This window comes from Neofelis nebulosa, chromosome 4, assembly GCF_028018385.1.
Source record: "Neofelis nebulosa isolate mNeoNeb1 chromosome 4, mNeoNeb1.pri, whole genome shotgun sequence".
In the NCBI taxonomy this organism is placed as follows: domain Eukaryota; kingdom Metazoa; phylum Chordata; class Mammalia; order Carnivora; family Felidae; genus Neofelis; species Neofelis nebulosa.
Window position 1 is genome coordinate 99,969,691 of NC_080785.1, and position 23,491 is coordinate 99,993,181.

At 48.7% G+C, this 23,491-nt stretch overlaps 1 protein-coding gene across 2 annotated transcripts in view; it reads right to left on the reverse strand.

Annotated features, from left to right (window-relative positions):
* Positions 1-23,491, reverse strand: part of EGFR (epidermal growth factor receptor) — a 212,608-nt gene that overhangs the window by 13,307 nt on the left and 175,810 nt on the right. For both annotated transcript variants that reach the window (XM_058725515.1, XM_058725517.1), the window contains exons 17-22: positions 22,787-22,928; positions 21,796-21,918; positions 21,027-21,125; positions 13,547-13,732; positions 2,157-2,312; positions 1,166-1,241 (exon numbers count right to left, since the gene is read on the reverse strand). In XM_058725515.1, the coding sequence (XP_058581498.1) occupies positions 1,166-1,241; positions 2,157-2,312; positions 13,547-13,732; positions 21,027-21,125; positions 21,796-21,918; positions 22,787-22,928 (782 nt within the window). The remainder of the gene's footprint in view (positions 1-1,165; positions 1,242-2,156; positions 2,313-13,546; positions 13,733-21,026; positions 21,126-21,795; positions 21,919-22,786; positions 22,929-23,491) is intronic.

A 23,491-nucleotide genomic window follows, 5' to 3' on the forward strand; every position in this document is an offset into this window, starting at 1 on the left:
TGGTTCATTCATGGCAGGCAGCCCCACTCACAGGCACGTGTAAAAATTCACTTGTTCACCCACAAAGATCTCTGTCTTTGTAAAGCTTGCATTCTCAGCAGAAGACAAAGATCCATGAAATTAAAGCACATTTAGAATATTAGGAAGTCAACAGTACTATGAAAAAAAAAAAAAACACTAAACAGATGATATCCTGAATGATTTGGTTTTGTGATAATAACTAAATTACTCATGGAAATTTGTTTCAATATTTCTCTCCCCAAGTACCCATTTCTACGGAGGGGGGTGGCCCCTCCCCTTTGCCCCCATTGCTTTAATAGTGGAAATAGACGGATAATTCATGGATAAATATATTAGATGAGCTGTTTGGCAGCCTTCCAGCAGATTGCTGGACTTGTGAGGGCTGACTGTGAACAGGTGTGGGTGCCTAGCACAGCAGTCAGTGAAAATGTGCTAGTGACACTTTCTTAAATGGTGAGGCCCTTGTAGGCTCAGGACGTCCTTTGTACAAAGGCAATGAGGCAAGAATGGGAAAGGAGTGTTTGAGAGGAGAGGCACAGGCCTGTGCAGGGCCATGGGGAGATTTGGAGGGGGAAACAGAGAGTCAGTCCCGATGAGATGTCCTCACTAGAGCCACAAGCAGTAACTATTTCCCTTGCCTACTATTATTATTTTTTTCCCCACAGACACATCCTCACAGTGCACTCTTGTCAAGTCATTCTCTCTGATACACACAGACCACCATTCACTGCAGGAAACAACAGCCACTGAGTTAGTCCATCACAAAACCTCATTTCTCTACCCGGAAACTCTTCCCCATGAAACCTCATTTGTCATCTGCCTTTGGTTCACTTCAAATCCATGGCAAGAGGTCAAGTTTGGTTCGATGTCGCAGGTACAGGCATTTCCTAAGTCCAAGCTCTCTCTCCCTCCCTTTCCCCCCTCTTGACTAGTTCACTGATATCTCCAGTGACAGGCAGTGTGGTAGATAGACTCAATTTCCTTTGTCATGTCCTTAGTATAACAGACAGCAACGAGGACACTATTATCAGCCATTGTCTCAAAAGACAGTATTTGGATGACAGAGCATATAATGTAAATCAACAAACGATACAAGCCGGCTTAGTCTCAGTACGCATTCATTAGCATCAAGATTTTGACTCACCATAGCTCCAGACGTCACTTTGGTGGGTGTAAATTCGGTGTAAAATTGATTCCAAAGCCATCCACTTGATAGGCACCTTGGAAGGATGAGAGAAAAAGTAATAAGGTAAACTGTTAGCTTCCCTCTGTTGAAAAAAAACTAGATCACATTGGAACAAATTACAAGTGACAAATGTGGGAGAGCCAGGCCACTGTACCCCAGTACCCCAGGAGCAGTGCTCCCCCCGCCAGCGGGAGGAGCAAGTTTAATACCTGGTAGAAAACAGGGCTATTCTGTTTGTCCCCACATGCAGTTTCATAAATGCCTCAGCTGAGGATCTTTGGTCTGTGGGCTCTTCTGGTGAACTGGGTGCACCTGCTGGGGGCTGGGGGCCCTGGTCGTGTACTGTGGTCCTAGCCACCTCACGTTTAGGGGTGTTTGAAGCTGCTTGGAGCCATAGAGGCCAGAATGAAGCTTAAGAGGGGTACAGCTGCTTCGGAAATCCTGGGGGACCTGCACCCCTCAGTGCTGGGAGAGAGCCCCCCGGAGGACCCTCAAGCCTGTCTGGGAGGAGGGAGCCAACTCTACAAGAGTCACGGAGACCCTCGGGAGCTCTAGAACAGCATGGGGAATTTTCCATATTTCTAAGATGTCCTCAAGAGCTGTGTGCCACCAAATTGGCTGTAACACTTCCCAGATGCTCCTCTGAAGGGTGCTATATCCTGGAGGAGGAGGCTGAAACCTAACCTTGGGCAACGGTCACCTGAAGACAGAGCTGGCTCGCGGTCGTGGCTTTGGCCTCTGGATGTGATAGAACCATCTATACCCACTCTGCCAGCAAATCCTGCTCTCAAAGCAGCGCCTCCAGCCTGCGCGGCCAGAAGACGACCCTGGCTCGACCCAGGTGTCAGGGCAGCTGCTGTGACCTCACCCAGAACTTCTGAGAAGGTCCCCTACATGGGTCAGTTTGCTGGCAAGAAAATGCTTGCTGGTCTACCAGCCAGCTTCTTACTTTGCCTCCTTCCGCATGGTATTCTTTCTCCTCGGCGCCAAGCAGTTTGGCCAGCCCAAAATCTGTGATCTTGACATGCTGTGGCGTCTTCACCAGGACATTCCTGGCTGCCAGGTCACGGTGCACCAAGCGCCGGTCTTCCAGGTAGTTCATGCCCTGAAACATGAGGCCGTGCGGTGAGGGAACGCACTGGTTAGCCGACTCCCCTGGAGAGCGCGGACCTAGGTTCATACAAAGATGGCAAGGCGCTTCCCTGGGGAGAGCTGGTGTCTGCGCACAGGGATTTGAGGTCATCTTCACACAGGCTCTGAGCTTTCTGCGTCAGGGACTTGTGTTTGCACCCATCTGTGTGCTTCCCCTGCAGGACACAGTTACTTGCACCCTCAACACTAGTAACCACCTACTAAATTTTTTTTTTTTTAATGGTAATTCATTTTTAGAGAGAGAGAGAGAGAGAGAGAGACAGAGTGCAAGCAGGGGAGGGGCAGCGAGTGAGGGAGACACAGAATCCGAAGCAGGCTCCAGGCTCTGAGCTGTCAGCACGGAGCCCGGCATGGGGCTCGAACCCACAAACTGAGCCGAAGTTGGACGCCCAACCAACTGAGCCACCCATGTGCCCCAGTAACTACCTACTAAATAGTGACAGAGCCAGAAGTCTGCTGTAGGGCTGAGACTTGGCTGGACGACTGTCTGGACTCGGGCAACTGCGCCGCCTGCCTGGTGTCCCCTTCCCTGTGCTTAGCTGATCTACGAAGCAGGGAAGGTAAGGGTGCTCACCAGGCTGGGGCAGAGCCCTGCTTCTGGGTGATGTGAAGCCACACTCCCCTCCTGCTTCCCTGGACAACCTGACGGGATTCGCTACCAATGGAGAAGATTGTTTCTTTTTCCAGTTTGATTTTTTTTTCATTGCAATCACGTGGATACTGCATCTGCTTTTACAAGGTGGCCCTTCCTTGGCACCCCCTCTTTGGGTTGCCGCCCTAATTCTGTTGTAACCAGAGTCACTGCTAAAGCAAAAGAAAGAAAGAATACTTGAGAAGCACCCAGCACATTGCCTGACACCTGAATTCCCAGAAGTGTTACCCCTCAACTCCTGTCCTTGCCCACAGCTTTCTTGGGGTCTGTCGCACGCACTTCCTGCTGGCAGGTGAGGTCACTTCCGGCCGCTACTCCTCCTTGCTCCATGCCTGCCTGGCTCAGCCAAGCTCCCTGGGACCCTCCCAAGCTCCAACCTGTTGACATGAGCGTGACAGCTCTCACCTCTGTGCAGGGCCAGTCTGGCAGGTGGGAGAAGCCATTAAGTCCTGCAGACATCTTATGTTGTTTGTCCCACATTCTCTCCCACTTACTCACAAATGTGCCTCTCTCTCACCAGCCGGGAGAATGGGCCAGGCTTCCAACCTCCTTTACAGCCGACACTCATGAGGTCCCCAGTAAAGACAGGCACAGAAATGCTTATTGAAATGCATGAAATGGAACCAAATGGGCTTCACTGACCCTGTGTTACTCTCTAGCTTTTTCGTAGCTATGGCGGGACTTCCATGTTGGGGCAATGGCAGGGAGTACCTGTAGGTAGGAATGGATTCCCAGATTTTCTGGCAAATTCTTTGCTTCCTTTTGCATGGATGTTATTAGTGAAGTGGCATTAAAATTTTTTTCTTATTATTTTTTTTAATGTTTATTTATTTTTGAGAGAGAGACAGAGCGTAAGCAGAGGAGGGACAGAGAGAGAGGGAGACACAGAATCCGAAGCAGGTTCCAGGCTCTGAGCTGTCAGCACAGAGCCCGACGCGGGGCTCGAACCCATGAACTGTGAGATCATGACCTGAGCTGAAGTTGGACGCTTAACCGACTGAGCCACCCAGGCGCCCCCAATTTTTTCTTTCTAGAGCAAAACTAACCCTCATAGGAAAGTAGGATCTTAGGAAGATGCTACCAGTAATTAGTCTTTGCAGGCTATTTTTGAGGGCTTCAATGTTTTTCTTTCCTTGGGAAAAAAATGATTAATTCCCATGTCTCTCTTCTCTGTGGTACTATCTAGAAAGTTCCTGAATGTTTAAGATACTGTTTGACTTAAGTGCCCCCGTTCTAAGATTTCTCAGGTGCTGCATAATAAGGTTAATAGGGCTCACGTCTACTCAAGAGGAAACCAGCAGGCTCTCCCTGGGACAGCGTTTCCAAATTAGGGATTATTATTTAGGAATGGCATGTGGAGAGTGAGAGGGAAGGAACAGAAGCTGAAAAAACACTTCCAAACAGAAGGCTGACTTACTACGCCCTGTCACCTCTCCCCACGACCCCTTCACAGGGGGCTCCATTCATCAGCTTCCTTTTCTCCTTTGGTTCCTGCTTGGTCCTCCTGTCTCTTATACAAGAGTAAGTCCTCTATTAAACATGGTGTACTCTTACCCATTCCAAAAGGGTTAATTGAGCTTGGCCTCTCGCCTGGTTAGCGCAACATGTGCATTCCAAGCTGTATTAGCTCACTTGTTCTCCCTCCTTCCTTTTCTCTCTTGCCCTTGTTTTCTCTTTTTCCTTCCACCCTGCATGGCTTGCGTGCTCATCAGACCTTTCCCGAAGATTTCCTCAGCGGTAGGGATCACGTAGCTGTTGCAGATTCATATAGTAATGATCACACATTAAGTCCTGACACACGGGAGCCCGTCAACCTTGCCCTATCCCTCTCGCTTTATTTCAAATTTGTGCTCTGAGTTCACAAGACCCCCAAGGGGGGACGTTAGAGGGAATTTCCAGCTTCGTCTAACTACCATCTCAGACCTTTCATTCTGCCTACTGGAATGCCTAACAATCTGTGCACTGGACACATCTGCACAAAAGTTGTTGGAAAATGAATGAATGAATGAATGATCAGAGCAGTGGACAGTTGTGAGCACTGATGATGTGCCAGGCATTTCAAATACACCTCCAAAGAAAGCCACTCTGGTGCTGGGGTCCTGGCACCCACATGACCACCTTGAGAGCCGCCCCAGAGGGTCTAGAGGCTGGTCAGACCAAGTGCTCTGGGTCCTTAAGACCACCATTGGGACCCAGACCTAATTTTCTACTGATACTCGCATGCTGGCCCAAAGGCTGCCTCAGATGTCGAAGAAACTCCAAATAAACAAACAAAAAGACCCTCCAGTCTTTAAAGGACCAGAACCACTTTAATAAATTGTGACATTTTCTCAGAACATCGGTCTTTAGAGAAGCCTTGGGAATGGGGAGGAAAGAGCCGTTTACATCCTCTGGAGCACCAGCTAATCAGACAGAGGGGTTTAAATCAGAGATGATTTGGGGGTGGCAAGATTAGGCTCATTTGAACTTAGATAAAACTCTATTCATCAAGTCTCTGTCCCACACTATAGAGGCAGTTTCAAAGACCATCTCAGTGCCCAGCAAAGTTATATTTTAACCAGTCAGCAAAGATAAGAGACGTGATAAGAGCCCATCTACACAGAGAACCACAGGAAGCTGTATCAGCACGGGCTCAGTAGGGCCTCTTTGGGGAGCTCATTTCCTGAAGAGATCCTCTCTTTAATTTAAATCAACATATTTATTTTTGTTAATTACTACAGGACAGCTAGGATGAATTTTGAAATACGAAGGTTATACGGGAATTTGAAGAGCCAGCTTGGAACCTGTATGCACACAAGAGAAGCCCAGGGATATGCTTCACACGGATATTAAGGATTTTTCTGGCATACCACCTACGGAAGAAGAAAGGACTGGGGGTGGTTGGGTTTGACATTTACAGACTCTTTTCCCCGAGGGCTGCAGCATCCTACAACTCTTGGGAGGAGTCCAGAGTGAGAGGCTGGGATCCATTTCTGTTCTATTTCATAAACAGCCATGGGGAGTCCATTGACCCCTGACTTCGTGAGTACGGAAATGGCACAAAGTAGGAAGTAGAGAGGTTGGCAGATGGTTTTGGCAGAGTAAACTCAATAGTATGTTTCACCTACCACTGAGCCCCTACCCAGAAGAGGTAGAAAGTGTCAGAATTTCCAATCCCAGACAGGGCTCGTTTGGCACCAACATCCTACTGTGAGGGGACAGGAGACCAGCCAGGCTCACTGGTCTGTGGGTTCTGCCCTGAGCCATGACAGCAAGTGCAAGAGTACGGAAAATGAAAACCACGATGAGATATCACCTCACACCTGTCAAAATGGCTAAAATTAACAACTCAGGCAACCACAGATGTCGGCGAGGATGCAGAGAAAGAAGAACCCCTTTGCACTGTTGGTGGGAATGCAAACTGGTGCAATCACTGTGGAAAATAGAACAGAAATTCCTCAAAAAATTAAAAATAGAACTAGTCTACAACCCAGCAGTTGCACTACTAGGTATTTATCCAAAGGCTACAAAAATGCTGATTTGAAGGAGCACACGCACCCCGATGTTTATAGCAGCACTATCAACAACAGCCAAAGTATGGAAAGAGCCCAAACATCCAACAGCTGATGAATGGATAAAGAAGATGTGGTTTATATATACAATGGAGTTTTACTCGGACATCAAAAGGAGTGAAATCTTGCCATTTGCAACAACGTGGATGGAACTAGAGCGTATTATGCTGAGCGAAATAAGTCAGACAAGTATCATATGATTTCACTCATATGTGAAATTTAAGAAACAAAACAGATGAACATAGGGGAAGGGAAGGAAAAATAAAAACAGAGAGGGAGGCAGACCATAAAAGACTCTTAACTATAGAGAACAAACTGAGGGTTGCTGGAAGGGAGGTCCGTGGGGGATGGGCTAAATGGATGATGGGCATTAAGGAGGGCACCTGTTAAGGATGAGTACTGGGTGTTATATGTAAGTGATGAATCACTGAAACTTTATGTTAACTAACTTGACTTTAAATAAATATATTAAAAAAAAAAAAAAAAGAGAGAAGAATACAAAACAGTATGGACTTGGGAGACTGGCTGCCTGGGGCCCAATCCTGATTTTGCTACTTAACTAGCTCAAGACCTCGGCAAGTGACTTACACATGCCTGTGCCTCAGTTTCCCCATATGTAAACTGGGCTCCTCAGATGGTTAAATAAGTTAATCCATGTAGAACACTCAGGATGGTGCCCAGTGAAAGCCCTTCATCATCTCCCCCGAACTGCCAAATCCACCCACACTTCTCCCTCCCTTTTGCCGTGAGCTTGAATTAGGCCGCGACTCCTCCACTTTCCCAAAAAGTCTGATCGTGAACAAATTCCTGAGAGGCGCCCTTTGCTTTCTTCATCCGAAGCTGTCTTCTTGTTGGGGCTTACGGGGCCCTGCCGGGGCCTCCTCCTCCTCTCTAGCTCCACACCCTGCCCTTCCCTTCCCACAGCAGCCCAGCTCTCAGCCCCTGAGCTGCTCTGCATTCCTGACACTGTGGGATGGCCACCTCTCACTGTGTGCTCACTGCCAACAGGCGGGTCAGGCCTCTCACTCACGTCTCCAGCACAGAACTCTCGAGGCTAAGCCACAGGCTGGTGGTGTGCCCATCCCCTGCCCATCCCCCCCGTCCCCTCCCCACTGTCCTCACAGCACCTGGTGCCTGGCTGACAGACTGAGCCCACCTTGCCGGACCCCGTGTGTTCTTCATAGCAGCCTGCGGGAGTCTGTCCTCCGTGCACCCAGCTCTCCTGCTCTGACCATTCACTCCCTGCAACACTGCTAGCTGTGTGGCTCCGGTTCCCTCACTGGCTTATAAACTGGGGAGATAAGAAATTTCATCTTATTTATATATCTATTTCACACAATTCCTAATACTGGCACATACATGCCCAAGAAATGACGAAGTGAAATATCTAAACGTTGGTATTTTGATGCTTTGATATTTTAATAGCACAGTAACTTTTGGCTTTTTAATGACTTCCTGCAAAGCGATCATTTAGGTTGATTAAATGCAACTGTAACCTTTTGTGGAACATTCGAGAATAAGTAAAAAATAATCCAAATAACTGAAATTTCTGGTAACTGGATCTACTGTTTGGCTCTGTTGCTGATCTGTCTTGTTGCCTAGGTGTTTACGGAGGAGGGTGCTTTGCAGGGGAATCAGCTCCTGGAAGTCGTCCTTTCTGAGGACGGAGCAGAGGTCAGTGGTGAATCAGCACCCTTGGGCTGCACCTTGAACCTCACCTTGATGAATCCTGACCTGGAGCGTAGAGGGAGCTGACCTGAGTGGGAAGGCCAGAGCCCAGGCGGGACCAGGAGTCTGTGCATCTGAAGTTCCAGAGAATGGAGTGTCTCTTTGCCACGACACCCTGGTTAGACTAACGGACTGTAGCTCTTTTCCTAGTTCTTCAGCCAGCATGATTTTCATTCTCTCACACCCCTGCTCATCTGTTATGACCACAGTAGAGTTTGTCAACATGGGTTTCATGACGGGGCACCCAGAACCGAACATACGTGGCCTGGAATGTTCCGGCTACATCAGGGTAGAACGAGCACTTCTTTCTCCTCACCTGGACCTGATAACCTGTGAATGGCTCTGCCCATCTTGTCTCCTCCCCCTTTTAGCGGCTCCCAGGCAGTGACGGTTCTGACAAATGTGTGGCCCATGAAAACACCTGGGGCTTCTTCAAATAAACTTACACCACACCAAGTAATCCCGTGTACTTCTAAAATGAAAGCTTTGAAGTAACTTTTTTTTTTTTTTTTAAATTTATTTTTGGGACAGAGAGAGACAGAGCATGAACGGGGGAGGGGCAGAGAGAGAGGGAGACACAGAATCGGAAGCAGGCTCCAGGCTCCGAGCCATCAGCCCAGAGCCCGACGCGGGGCTCGAACTCACAGACCGCGAGATCGTGACCTGGCCGAAGTCGGACGCTTAACCGACTGCGCCACCCAGGCGCCCCTGAAGTAACTTTTTAAGTTTATCCTCATTAAACTGTATCTCACAGCCTGACCTAAGCATGGTTTGGTGCCCATCGAGCTGTGGTCAGAGAATGGCCCTGCAGCCCATGTCTTCCCGAGAGCCTCTGCTACCTCCTGCCTTCTGTCTTCAAACCCCACTGGGGCCTGATCCCGAGGATCCGTGATGTATGCCAATTCCCTGAAAACTCAACTCCGTGAGATCTTAATCAGGGTTAGGTGATGAGAAAGTTCTTTTGTCCCAAAGGTTTGGGAAAATGACGGATTAAGCACAGTCCGGAGAGCTTGATTTCCTGCAGGACTTTGCAATAATGTGCGGGACAACGGATACTCGGAGGGGTATTTTCCAAGAGATGGATGATAGGATGATAGGATCTTTCAGATTACAACATACTATAACATTATTGTGCCATCTGATATATTTTCGGACTTACTAGCTGCCTTATGTGGCCAGAAAGAGTGGATACACTTTCTGAAGCAGCTAAGTCCCAGCAAGTGGGAGCTACCCGGCCTCATGAGCCAGGAGCTTAGGAAAGAAAGATCTTTCTGACGGGGGACAGGTGGCGGTCCTGAGACCGGAGAATAGAATCCATTTTCACCGTGTACGGTGAGGGGCTGTGGCTCTCTTCTGCTCTCCCAGTCCCATCCTGACCGAGTCCCTTCCTTCTTCTCTTTTCTTTTCCTTTTGCCCAGGTGATATAATTTGTCCTCTCAGCAGTTCAGCCAGGAAAATAAACTTGCCTAACAGTGGCCAGCTCTCCATCAATATTGAGAAAACTTCCCAAGAGAGTCCATGCCTTTGTAAATCAATGCAGGACGTTTATAAGTCAATGCATCCCACTTTAAAAATGCCACGAGTTTAGTTTCTGGTCAGCCACTAAGTGTTTCTGGGTGGTTTCAAAAACAGCATTTCATACTTAGATAAAAAGTCACTAACCCAAGAGCAAATTTCTCTCTTCACAACTGAGGAAACCATTATTTTCCTTTCCCTCCGGGACAGGCACTCCATCACTACAGCTATTCAAATAGAGTGGGAAAAGATTTCTCTTCTGAATTAGAGAGCAAATCTACCCCAGACCGCTAACAGCCACCACCTGGAAGAACATTAATGTGAAGTAGAGCTAAACAAAGTACAATAGACAGAATAGTGGATTTCAATTAACAGGCTGAAATTGTGAGTAACGTTATACAGAGAACGATCCTGCAAAACTCTCAGGCCCTGGAAACTCAACTCGGGGACTCTGGTAACTCCTATGACAGGGCCCAGGCAAAGCTGAATTCCTCCTTGCTGTGGCTACCAGCATATTTATGTTTGTGTGTTTTTTTTCCATTTTGGTCGGAGAAGCTGGTGTTTAGGGTAAAATACACTTCCAACTTTGTAGACACCAGGGGTCAGGCAGACTGAAACGTAAGGTTGCAAAGGAGGGAGAGGAAAAAAAAAAACAAAACAACTCACGACTGCGAGAAGATCCGGAAACAGGAGATGCTCTACTAAATGAAAGCGGATGTACAACTCGAGGAAGACAGCATTTCAGCTTAGATTTCAGTTGTTGATGCAACAAAACTTAGCCAAAATACAGGGCAAGAAACGGAGAGAGGGAGCATTCAGTGAGCACCACATGCATGCGGGAACCATGATAGATGCGTCACAGAGGCTAAATGGGGTTGTCCTCACCACCCGGGAGGACCGATGGCAGAATCTCGTTTACAGCCAAAGAGACTAGGCACAAAAAGACAAGCAACTTGCCCGAGGTCACATGGCTAATAAATGCCACCACTGAGATTTGGATCTACAGTCCGCTGACTTGTAAACACAGTTCTGTATTGGACAAAACTTGCTGAGGCTATGTGTCCCATCACAAGAAATGTCACTTTAGTGGAGCTAGTGGTTGCCATGAGATAATTAGAGAAGAAGAAATGCTCAGTCTTTTGGCACCGTCTGGTGAAGTGGGCCTCATGAATCTGGGAGGAGAAGCTGGCCGCAGGTATACAGAGATCTGGACACTCTGCCCCGGGTGGCGATGCGGCCAGGACACCCACTCTTCCAGGGCTCACCTTCCAGATGGGGCAGGTGGGCACACGCTCGAGTGAACAAGTACATAAGCCACACCTTCCCAGGTAGCAAGATGTGCTTAAAAGAAAATAAAGCAAATAAAGCAAGGTACGGAGGGCCATACTCCCAGTTTGTTGCCTTAGATAATCGAGGAAGGAAGCTAAGTGAGAATTTCTGGGTTCAGGAGTCAGCATATGAGCAGACCTCTAGGAATAATTCTATATTCAGTAAAACCTACTTGAGGCTAACCACCTCCTCCCCCAGATCAGCCACTGTTCCGGACTGAATAGGGTCCCTGAGTTTCATGCTGACCAGGAGCCTCAGAAAGTGACCTGGTTTGTTTGGATACAGGGTGTTGGAGATGTAACCAGGTAAAGGTCTCGGATGAAATCACCCTGGATTTAGGGGTGACAGGTGTCTTTTAAGAGAATGGAAAAGGCAATTTTGACTGAGACACAGAGAAGGAGGCTATGTGAAGACTCAGGCAGAGGTTGGAGGGACACAGCCAGGAGCCTGGGGATGTCTAGAGCTACCAAAAAAGGAAAGGCAAGGACAGATTCTTCCCTAGAGCCTTCGGACAGGGCATGGCCCAGCTGGCACCTTGATTTTGGACTGCTGAGCTGCAGAGTTGTGACAGGGTGAGTTACCGTTGTGCTAAGCCACCAGTCTGTGACAATTTGTGGCAGCCTCAGGAAACTAAACCAGTCACAGAAATAATGAGCATTTTCATGAAACCATAGCATCTGAGGCATGGCTCCCCACTTCCAGGGCTGTTCTCTAATAACACGAATAACCCCTCTGCTCTGTGGCCAGGGTACGGCTGGGAGAATGACAGGAACACCAGGAGACTAGAGATGGTGAGAAGAGGAGAGCCCCCCGACTTCCCAGGGTGCTGGGAGCCTCCGGCAGCTATAGATGGCACCGGAATAAACAGCAACGTGCTGCTCTCTGGTCATCCTGGGAGGTGGCCTCCCACTTGGCCAACATGGCCCAGAACCCTGGATTCAGGAAAGGAGCCTGCCTTCCCTTGGTGCCAGTGCTCTCAGCAAGAGTCTGTCCTGTGGTATTATGGGCATCCACTGGCTGGCCAGTGCCCCAGACATGTTTTATTTGTCCTATCAGTCACCTCACACACCTGCTAGGAATTAAGATCAGAACAACTGCCAGAGTAATTCCACAGGACTGACTACCACCACGACACGGGGTGATGTGAGCAGGCAGGAACCAAACAACATCTGGTGGAAGACAGGCTTTCTGACTCTGTGGCCCCAGCACACCCCTCCACACCCTGCCGCACTGGGGAGACAGACAATGTCAATGACATACATGCTCAGAAAGGGGCCTGCCCACAAACTCCCCAAATTCAACCCAGTAAAACATTGCCAGGAAAAAACAGAATTTGGCCAGTTGGGTTGCAAATAACTGATGCAGTGCTGGGATCAAGAGAGAGAGGTCTGAGGGGAGCCTGGGCCACTCCATCGGTTCAGTAACCGACTTCGGCTCGGGTCATGATCTCGCCATTTGTGAGTCCGAGCCCCGCTATGAGCTCGCTGCTGTCGGCCTGTCAGCACAGAGCGCGCTTCAGATCCTCTGTCCCCTTCTCTCTGCCCCTCCCCACCTCGCACTCTCTCAAAAATAAATAAACATTAAAAAAAAAGGGGGGGAGTTTTGAGATTAAAGTACAAGTCCTTTGGAGGCCAGATGGGTACTTAAATACCCAGCACATGGCTCTGCTTCTGTCCTCAGCACACAGGTAGGGCCACCTGGCCAAGCATTATCCGCCCTCCCTCACTCTGGATCAGGCCTGTTAACAGAGGAGGGGTGGGCACATGAGGAGTCCCAGTGAAGGAGCAGAAGCACCTGTTCACCTGCCGGGTCTCACACCCAGCACCTGCCCTTGTCGTCACAGCCACACTGCCATCTGAGTCCCAGCCTCGGCCTCAGCCTCCCTGCTTGCCTTGTTATCAAGTCCCGACTGGGCAGAAGCCACATCTTGACCGTAATAGTCAACACAAAGAACACCAGAGAGAAATGAGAGCATTGGCCATCAAATCATACTAACCATCTAATAAAGAGAAAATTGTTTAAATGTAGTCATATCATTAGATTTTCAACGTGCAGTGGGACAGGCACTGATTTGATGCCAAAGGCAATCAATTCAACTGAAACCAAAATAATGGAGAGCGTATGTTGTGTGTCTGGGTACACACGCACACTCACACATGTACCCTTGCGGCAAACTTAGTTGTCCCAGGATGGAGAACCCAATTGTCGATTTTCCAGCTGTCTTTATTTTTTTCCCCTTGTTGTTTTTCTTCGGGGCTCCCACGAATGACCGCATCCTCCCAGGCCATGAGGGACAGGCACCGCGAGCTAAGGCAGCCGCACCTCCTGTTTAGTGGGCATCTCTACCCTACTTTTGGAGCTGGGCCCTGCTCTGTGCACAACCCGTCTGGGTGGGCTTCCACGTCGACTTACCTTCGCAATCTGCACACACCAGTTGAGCAGGTACTGGGAGCCAATGTTGTCCTTGTGCTCGCGGACATAGTCCAGGAGGCAGCCGAAGGGCATGAGCTGTGTGATGAGCTGGACCGTGGACGTCAGGCAGATGCCCAGGAGGCGGCACACGTGGGGATTGTCCACACTGGCCATCACGTAAGCTTCCTGCATGAAGGAGAGGAGAGGAAAGCATTAGAAAGGTCCCCCTATGGTGACTGACGGGAGAGGCAGGCAGAGCCCTTTCCGGGTAAAAAGAAGCAAAGCGCAAACGTGATTTTGAGTTCCAAAGTGTGTACTTGCGGAGGACGGGGCGGCCCATGAAAGATTCAGTGCAATGGACATTTACATTCACGCGAGGTCTACTGCATACGTATCAGGCTGTGAAAGGACCCATGAGTGGAAGACGGGACCCTGTGAGTGTGAAGCAAGGCTTTCCGTCTACAGAGAGACCCGCGCAGCATTTGGCAACAGCACACTGAATGAAAACGGAACCCGCTGACGTCTCTGTTCTTAAGACCTCTGTCCGAAGGCCAAAGCTGCTGCACCCTGAAATGTTGTCAGGGCTGCAGAAATCCGTGTCTGGGCCACTACGCCTTGGTAATGCCTTTCTCGCTGAATGGAGACACGCGTCCAGAGGTACGATGGCGAAAGTTCCCAGCAGAGGTCACACAAGCCCGCAAGTGGCCCCAGCGAGAGACCTCACTTCTCAACAAGGCCGGGTCTCAGCGGACAATGGTCTACCGCACCACCATGGTCCTGGGAGTAGAGCCAGAGAGGCCCTTCTGGGTGGCTTTGAACCGGACAGAGGGCATTATGTTACAGTGACTGCAGACTCTGTTGGCTGCCCGGGATTCATTTGTTTTTTGTTGATGTTGTTGTTTTAAGTTTTTATGTATTTTTTTTTTTGTGTGTGTGTGTGTGTGTGTGTGTGTGTGTGTGTGTGTGTGTGTGAGAGAGAGAGAGAGAGAGAGAGAGAGGAACGCGCGCGCACATGCGAGCATGTCGGGGAGGGGCAGAGAGAGACAGGGGGAGAGACTGAATCCCAAGCAGCCTCCACACTGTCAGCACAGAGCCCGATGTGGGGCTCGAACCCACAAACTGTGAGATCATAACCTGAGCTGAAACTGAGAGCCAGACACTTAACTGACTGAGCCACCCAGGCGCCCCTGCCCAGGATTCATTTCTCAAGAGAGGGGGGGTCGATGCTGCCGCCGTGCCTCAGTCTCAAGATGGGAAACTGTGCTGTTCTGCAAAGTGCCCCCTCCCTCATTTAACTGGCTGTCACGGCAGAGGCCTTTTGGGACACAGAACTGTGACTACAGACTTTATTTTAACCCTTCTATTCTTGGGTGCAAGAAGCAGGTTTTATTTCCAACTGCGCACACAATGGGACCCTCTCTTCTGTCTCATAGCACCCATAAATTCTGTCCTCCCTTTGAACACCTTTAATTCAGATGTGACAGGGACCACATGGCCTGCAACAGAGAGCTCAAAAGTTCTTTCATATATTCCCACCACTCCTGAGGGCGGAATGTGGACTTGGCCCCCAGAAGAAGGGGGATGCTTGGGTGAGAACATCACAGGAGCCAGGGGTGACAGAAGAGACCGAGGACACAGGTCGCTGGGCTGGGGGTGGAGGGCAATACACATACTCCCAAACTCAAACCTGATCACATCATGTTTCTTGCCTTCAGCCTTTCTCCGGCCTCACAGTTCCTGGGCAGCCCCAGGCCTTGAACGTCAGCCCCTTCTCCGGAACCCCCACCCCCCCTCCTTCCCCTTCTTCCTGCTCTGGGCTCTCTCAACCTCCCTCAGGCCCTCGCCCACAAGAGGGCCTCTGCCTGGAATGTCTTTCCACCTCCTCTTTCCTTCTCTGACTCCTCCTCCGAGGGGCCTTCCCGACTCCCCAGTCTCAAACTCTCTTGGCATCTCGCAGTTTTTCCTTGGGGGAGCAGGCTCTTCACTGCCTGGGAACTTGCTGGAGATACAAATTCCTGGGCCCCACCCAGGCCTACCCTACCGTGTGAGATGCCGGGAGATGCGCCCAGCAATCTGTTTGAACAAACCCCCCAGGGGATTCTGAGTGCTCAGGAGCACTAATCATAATCTGCTCTTAAATACTTGTGTGATTCTGAAAATGTCCTCCCTCCCCATCAAGCTCTTTGAGGAAAGGACTACATTCTCAGCTCCCGTCATTTGCCTATTTAGCGCCATATTTTGTTGGCAAACGCTGTTCATTTGTCGCCTCAATATCCCCTGCATGTACCTGAGGCCTCAGCAAGTGGGGTTAATGCCTTGGTGCGAGGGTGGACATTTATTCCTCTTTTGTCCTTCCAGTGGTACCAAACACCTGTCTAGGCACGTAAGTGCCTCAAAACGGTCAGGACTGAACTACACTGAAATCATACAAAGGCAGAAATTCAAAGCAAATCAGAGACCGTGCCACTCCCATTAACAACAGCAACAAAAATTCCCTTAGCTTTTAACATTCCTGCCAACGTCTGTGTGGATGCTTTCCTGCAGGCCTAGGCCCTCTCCTTGCAGGGAGAGCTGGGAGAGCTGGTATTTCTTCTGTATTATAAACATCGTATCACAACATTTAAGGGCAGGGTAGACATTTGACACTTATGCACATTCAAACATCGTTTAATCTTGGAGAAGGGCTGTTTATAAAACTTAGAACTGGAGGGTCCTGCAAGTCCCATTTCTTCTGAGGCTGTTACTTGCCTGAAAGGGAAACTGAGGCCCAGGGAGGTGAATGGAGACGCCTTGTGTCAGAGCTGGGTCCACAGAAGGGTCTCCTCACAAGGGAGGCACCCTCCACGAGCCCCCTCCTCACCCCACACGCTGCACCCTGTGGTCTCCTGTGATGCCTTGTTGAGCGCTCTGGTTAACAGGCTACCAGAAAGCTCGGAGACCTCGTGACACACACAGCACATATATAAATGTTTCATTCTTTTTCCATTGCCTTCCCTAAACTTAAACTGGGAAGTCTATGGAAAAATTAAGAGGCCACGCGATTGCCAGAAAAGCACAAATCACGTCTCTCCCCCAAGTCTGGGAAACTGTACAACCATAACTCCAAAGAAGTCCTCTGGCCGTTCCTATTTTCTCAAGATCTGGTTGAGATTTGGAAACATGTTGTATTCATTTTCGAGGGGAGAAAAATCTGCAGAGCAGAGCAGTTTGAGCTGCCCATCTGTTGTGGGGCCGCGAGGAGCTGACCTGGACCGGGGGGATCGGGAAACGGAGCTCGGGCGTGGGTGTCGGGCCACACAGAGCCTGGAGCCCTGCCAGGTCCCCGATCCTATTCAAATCCGATAGTGCAACAGAACTAGGTCATCGCTTCCGCCCTGCCCCCAAAAACAATGGACACGCTGTTTGGTCGTGTGTCCTGCTTGGTGTGCACAGAAGTTGAAGCGAGCTTTGTTCTGAGCTGTTTATCTTGGAATCTCAAAGGTGCACTGTGACTTGCAGAAAGAATGTGTGGTAGTCCACAACAGTGTCTGGACTGGACACACCAGCCACGCGCACAGACCGGCAGGCAGAGCCCACGTTCAGTTCGGAGACCCTGAGGCTGAGTCACATGGCAGGGTGCCTCTGAGGCTTTGGGACCTTGAAAGTCTATTATTTTGTCCCGGTTGCCAAAATGATGTTTGATGCCTTCCTTTTCACTTTTCTCCTTCAGCTGTGAACTATTTTAGGTTAAGAATTGGGGCAAAGAGGGGCGCCTGGGTGGCTCAGTCGGTTGAGCATCCGACTTCGGCTCAGGTCATGATCTCGCAGTTCATGAGTTCGAGCCCTGCGTCGGGCTCTGTGCTGACAGCTCAGAGCCTGGAGCCTGCTTCAGATTCTGTTTTCCCCTCTCTCTCTGCCCCACCCCTGCTTGTGCTGTGTCTCTCTCTGTCTTTCAAAAATGAATAAACATTAAAAAAATTTAAAAAAAAACAAAAAGAATTGGGGAAAAGAGGGCACCTGGGTGGCTCAGTTGGTTGAGCGTCCAACTTCAGCTCAGGATCTCACAGTCCGTGAGTTTGAGCTCCGTGTTGGGCTCTGTGCTGACAGCTTGGAGCCTGGAGCCTGCTTCAGATTCTGTGTCCCCCTCTCTCTCTGCCCCACCCCTGCTTGCGCTCTGTCTCTGTCTTTCAAAAATGAATAAACATTAAAAAAAAAATAAAAAAAAAAAAAGAATTGGGGAAAAGAGGGCACCTGGGTGGCTCAGTCGGTTAAGCATCTGACTCTTGATTTCGGCTCAGGTCATGATCTCACAGTTCATGGGATTGAGCCCTGCATCAGGCCCTGTGCTGACAGCAAGGAGCCTGCTTGGGATTCTCTCTCTCCCTCTCTCTCTCTCTCTGCCTCTCCCTTGCTGGCATGAACTCTTGCAGGCTCTCGCTCTCTCTCAAAATACATAAACATTAAAAAAAAAAAAAGAATTGGGGAAAAGGATTCCACTACATTTTAAACTCCTTCAGGAAGGCATACACTGAACCTTAAGAATGAAAGGTAGGTGCCCCTACATTTTTGAAACTGTACCAGTTAACTAAGCCACCACCAGCAGCTTAAACCAGAGGCTGCCGCGTGTATGTTCTGGATCTCAGTGCCTGATCTCAGTAGGGGAAGAAGGGTAGCCAGTATTGGGTGTGTGGGACCATTTACAAGAGTATGAGCACTTCAAAGGACACGTTCAGCTCCATCGGGCTGTCCTGTCACAGAACTGACTTGCCCTTAGCTCACTGTTGAAACTGGCCTTATAATCACTTCCCTTACCGGCTCCTCCTTTCCTTCAGGGGCTCTCCATCACCCAGGAATCACCCTGCCCTGATGGGATTGCTTGCGAATTCTGGGCAGACTGGGCTTCAGGAAAAGCAAATGACAAGTTCTTAAGTGTGTCACCCATGAACTGTGACAGCTGTGATGTCTGATATCAGAAAAGATAAGAGTCCAGTAGAAACAAGAATCAAAGGCAGGAACAAAATAATGGGGGGCAGGGGGATAGAGAAAAGGAGTTGACACTGTGGTATGGTATACAAGAAAGTTAAGAGAGTAGATCCCAAGAGTTCTTAGGCAGGGAGCAACTTTTCTTTTTTGCTTTTCTTATTGAATCTATATGAGGCGAAGACACTAGTGAACCTTACTGCGGTATCACGTCACAGTATTGTAAGTCGGGCCACCATGCTTTACGCCAATTATATCTCAGTAACCCTGGAGAAAAAAATCGCAAAAAAACAAAACAAAACAAACAAAACTTCCCCCAAAATGGAGGGAGAAGAGAGCAGGAGAGAAGCAGAGCAAGAGGTAAACAGAGCCTCGTGTTTTGTAAACTTTTCAGGGTTTACTTTATTGTCCACCCCTCCTCTACCCCACCACAGCAGATTTCCTCCGGTTTCAGGGGACCTGGAGGTCCTTTTCAGTGAAAACGACTTCTCCCCCAAAGCACACCTATTATCTTCAAAATCCCCCTTACTCTGGGTTGTAAACATTGCTGAAATTCACATTTCAACCTTGTTTTGTGAGATTTATCGGAATGCCCTGAATGAGTAAAACACGAATTAAGGAAGCAGACTCCGCAAAAAAGATTTTCTTTTCAACGCAATACGTGAGGGAGCTGGAGGTTCTAAGTCAAGAGCCTTCGCAAACATATTTCTTGCGGTTATGCCAATGAGAGCTGACGGTATATGTTAATTGGACTTCACGTTAATTTGTAAGCCATTGAAAATGAGAGGTAATTTTGCTCGATACGTATATCTTCAATGTGTGCGATTTGCTACTGCACTTTATTTATTAATACATCATCTCTCATTTAGGGTGTGCCAGAGTAAAGGAGGGAAGTCAGCTGGGGGTAATTGAAGTGTATACAGTGTTATGCCACTGGGAAACTCATTGTGTCTAAACACATTTTTTAAAAGGCCCACGTTTGGGGCGCCTGGGTGGCTCAGTCGGTTGGGCGGCCGACTTCGGCTCAGGTCATGATCTCGCGGTCTGTGAGTTCGAGCCCCGTGTCAGGCTCTGTGCTGACAGCTCAGAGCCTGGAGCCTGTTTCGGATTCTGTGTCTCCCTCTCTCTGACCCTGCCCCGTTCATGCTTTGTCTCTCTCTGTCTCAAAAATAAATAAACGTTAAAAAAAAAATTAAAAAAAAAAAAGGCCCATGTTTGCTTTGTTTGGTATATATCCTGTGGGTTAGATGTAAGATGGGGGAGTATTACATTTGCCTCCTGTCCCTCCCCACCGTAGGATAACTAAATTCTCTAGATTTTTGAGGCAGTCGGTTTTCTTTTGCTTTGACTTGGTTCCCCTAACCTCCTGCTAAGCCTCTCCAGCTTCTCTTTCTCTGGCTCTGCCCTGGGACAGGAGCAAAAGTTTGCATCAACCCACAGCAAACAGAGGCCAATGGTGTTCACAAGGACACCCCAATAGGATTGTCCGTTGGATCCTCCTGGGCCTCCCTTAAAGTGGGCTCGGCCACATTCCATGGTGGCCCCTCTTTCAGCCAACTGCTGTCTAAAGGGATGCAGTGCCTTCACCGACTGGTGAGGATCCAGAGAAGATGATGAAAGTTCAGTGGTACCGAAAGTAAAGACGTGCAAATAATCTTGTGGCACATTTCAAAGTCTTGCCCCATAAACTAACGGAGAACACTGGAAATAACATTTAAGCTATTTGGGGGAAAGTACCAAAGAGGGGCAACACTTTACAGAGCTTCTAGAGAGCATCCATACTATAATCCCAGGCACCTTTAAAAAAGCCACTTCAGGGGCGCCTGGGTGGCGCAGTCGGTTAAGCGGCCGACTTCAGCCAGGTCACGATCTCGCGGTCCGTGAGTTCGAGCCCCGCGTCAGGCTCTGGGCCGATGGCTCGGAGCCTGGAGCCTGTTTCCGATTCTGTGTCTCCCTCTCTCTCTGCCCCTCCCCCGTTCATGCTCTGTCTCTCTCTGTCCCAAAAATAAAAAAAAATAAAAAAAAATAAAATAAAATAAAAATTAAAAAAAATAAAATAAAAAAGCCACTTCAAAGATAACTTGGTAGAGCAAAATGGACACGTGCTTCAGGGGCAGAAATAACGATAGGCTGGAATCCTGTGCCAATTGCGTGAACGTGAGCAAGCTTCTTTATGCCTGCAAAGCATACTGAGTGTTAACTCCTGCACCACAGACTCATGGGGAGAGTTCCTCATGTGCAAAGCAACTAGTCCTGAGCCTGGCCCTTGGTGGACAGCCAGCGATTGTGAGTTTCTATCCTTTTGGGAGACATAGCAGAATGGAGGACCCAAGTCTTCTCTATCGGAGAAGCCCTGAGAGGGAATTATACCAACTACAGCCTGAAGGGAAAAAAAGACATGAAAGTGAACATTTAGAATGTGGTGATGGAAAAAGTCTAAAACAGGGCAGTGTGTGGCTTCTAAAATGTGGCTCCTGATGTCCACGCCTGTGGATAACTAGGAAACAAAGGAGAAACTCACATCAAGGATTTCCTTGTTGGCTTTTGGAGATGTGGCTTCTCGTAACTCCTTGATGGCCACGGGAATTTTAACCTTCTCACCTTCTGGGATCCAGAGTCCCTGTGACGAGGAGGGAGAGAAGACATTAACTGGCGACTGTCACACTATGCAATATGCTGACTCACAAGATGTACGGACTTTACCAGTGACACCATCCGAAAGGGTGAGGGACCTTGAGCACAGCTCTGTGCTCCAAGGTCACCAGTGCTAGGAGCCATGACATCTCAGCAGCTCTTTGGCTATATAGTGTTCCATGAATCAGAGTAGTTAGATTACAAAAAACCCAAAGCTTGTGTGAATTATAAAACCAGTGTGGATCATTTTGTCCAGAATTCTGAGATACTGGCTCTGGGTCTAATGGAAATCAGACTTGATATAACAGGATCCAGGAAAAACAAATTAAGAGCTGTTTTGACCTGGGCATTATTTGGATGCTGTCATGCAGTGAGAGGCAGTCCCCCTTCAGACTCCATCCCTGCCACTCACCCCTTTACAAAGTCAATGCTGTCCTCCACAATAACTTTGTTGTCTGTGTACAGGTCTCACAGGACCACTTATACGTCACCAGTATAAAAGATTCCCTCTCGACAACTTGTGGAAAACATCAGAATTTCCCAAACCCTGAGCTACACATAGAGTAGACAAGCTTGATAGACAGTAGACAGCCCAGGACTTTGAATATGCCCACCAACCTGCATCCCCAGAAGTCTCGGTGCCCTGGTGGCCTCACCTTGTACACTGTGCCAAATGCTCCAGAGCCCAGCACCTTGATCTTTTTGAATTCTGTTTCCTTTAAGATCCTCAAGAGAGCTTGGTTGGGAGCTTCTCCGCTGGGCGTAAGAGGCTCAACAAGCTGTGAGAGACAAGGAAGGAGGGTCGCGGCCTCAATGCTCAGGCCCACATGGGAGGAGGTGTGAGCCAGGCTCAGACACAGCCATGTGTGGATGGGCGTCAGCACCAAGAACCCGCCATGCTCACTCGGAAGGAGGAACGCACACCTTCTCTTTAGGACTTCAGAAAAGATATGTTGGGACAGGGACTCCCTGATACAGGTATCCTCGCACAGAAGAGCTCCATTTCAACAAATGCAATTTTGATTTCTGTTTCTAGCCAATAAGCCGGACTGAGAGTATTCTGGTGAGGGAAGTTTTGATATGGTTGGTCATTTTGGTAGCCTGTCGGGCCTCCTAACACACACAAGTGCCATTGTGCTATGAGCTGCTACGGGTCCCTCCTCCCAGGGACTCTGGCTTCTGACACACTGCCGGACACAAAGATGCCGGCCGAAGACCCACCAGTAGAGTGAGTCACAAACAGCTCAAAATGGAACGGCACTATTGTAGACAATGGGATTTGCCAAAGTAACATCTCAACATGTGCCTTCACAGGAATCACCAGACAACCTGTTTGCAAGCCCTTCTCCTGTGCATGTACCTGAGTGCTGTATGTTAAACAGGACTCCTATGGCTTTTGTATCTGTGTCGTGAGACTTATAATAGGAACATTGGCATTTCACTCCAGAGAGGTACGAAAATGTCATTAATTGTTTATACCTGGACATTCAGAGATTCTTTCTGGTTTTTCCATCGTAAGCAATAAGGCATAATAATACAATTACACATTTAAAATAGTTGGCAACACTTGGCAGGAGAGCCTTCGTTCCTGTCTGGGGTTCTGGGGAGAGGGGCACTGGTGGGCGTGCGGCCTGGGCACCTACTCACCTCTCTTTCCTGCAGCAGTCTGCGAAGTGTGCGCTTGCGGACGATGTGGCGTCGGCGCAGAAAGAGGCCCACCCCAAGGGCCACCACCACCACCAAGAGGAGGCCCCCAACAATCCCAGTGGCGATGGATGGGATCTTGGGCCTGGAACAAGAGGGAGACGTGGAAAAGTGAGGTTTGGTGACAGACTCTATTACATTGGCATTGTATGTACTTCCTGCATGTTTTGGTACATTGACATCATTTAACATCATCTCAGAAAATAGATACCATGTGGCTTCTACAGAGAGGAAAGAAAGCAAAGAGTTTCTAGGGTAGTGTTTCCACCTTCTTGAGCATAAGAGGCTTTGCCCCCAGGTTTTTTTTTTTTTTTTTTTTTGCATTTTTTAAATTGACCTATCATCTGGACATCTCCATATGACTCCTTTTCTTTTCTTTTCTTTTTTCTTTTCTTTTCTTTTTTCTTTTCTTTTCTTTCCCTTATTTTCCTTTCCTTTTCTTTTTTCCTTCCTTCCTTCCTTCCTTCCTTCCTTCCTTCCTTCCTTCCTATCATCTATCTATCTATCTATCTATCTACCTATCTATCTATTGAGAGAGAACATGCACACACACACATGGGGCAGGGGCAGAAGGAGAGGGAAAGAGAGAATCCCAAGCAGGCTCCACACCTAGATGGGCTTGATCCATGAGATCATGCATGACCTGAA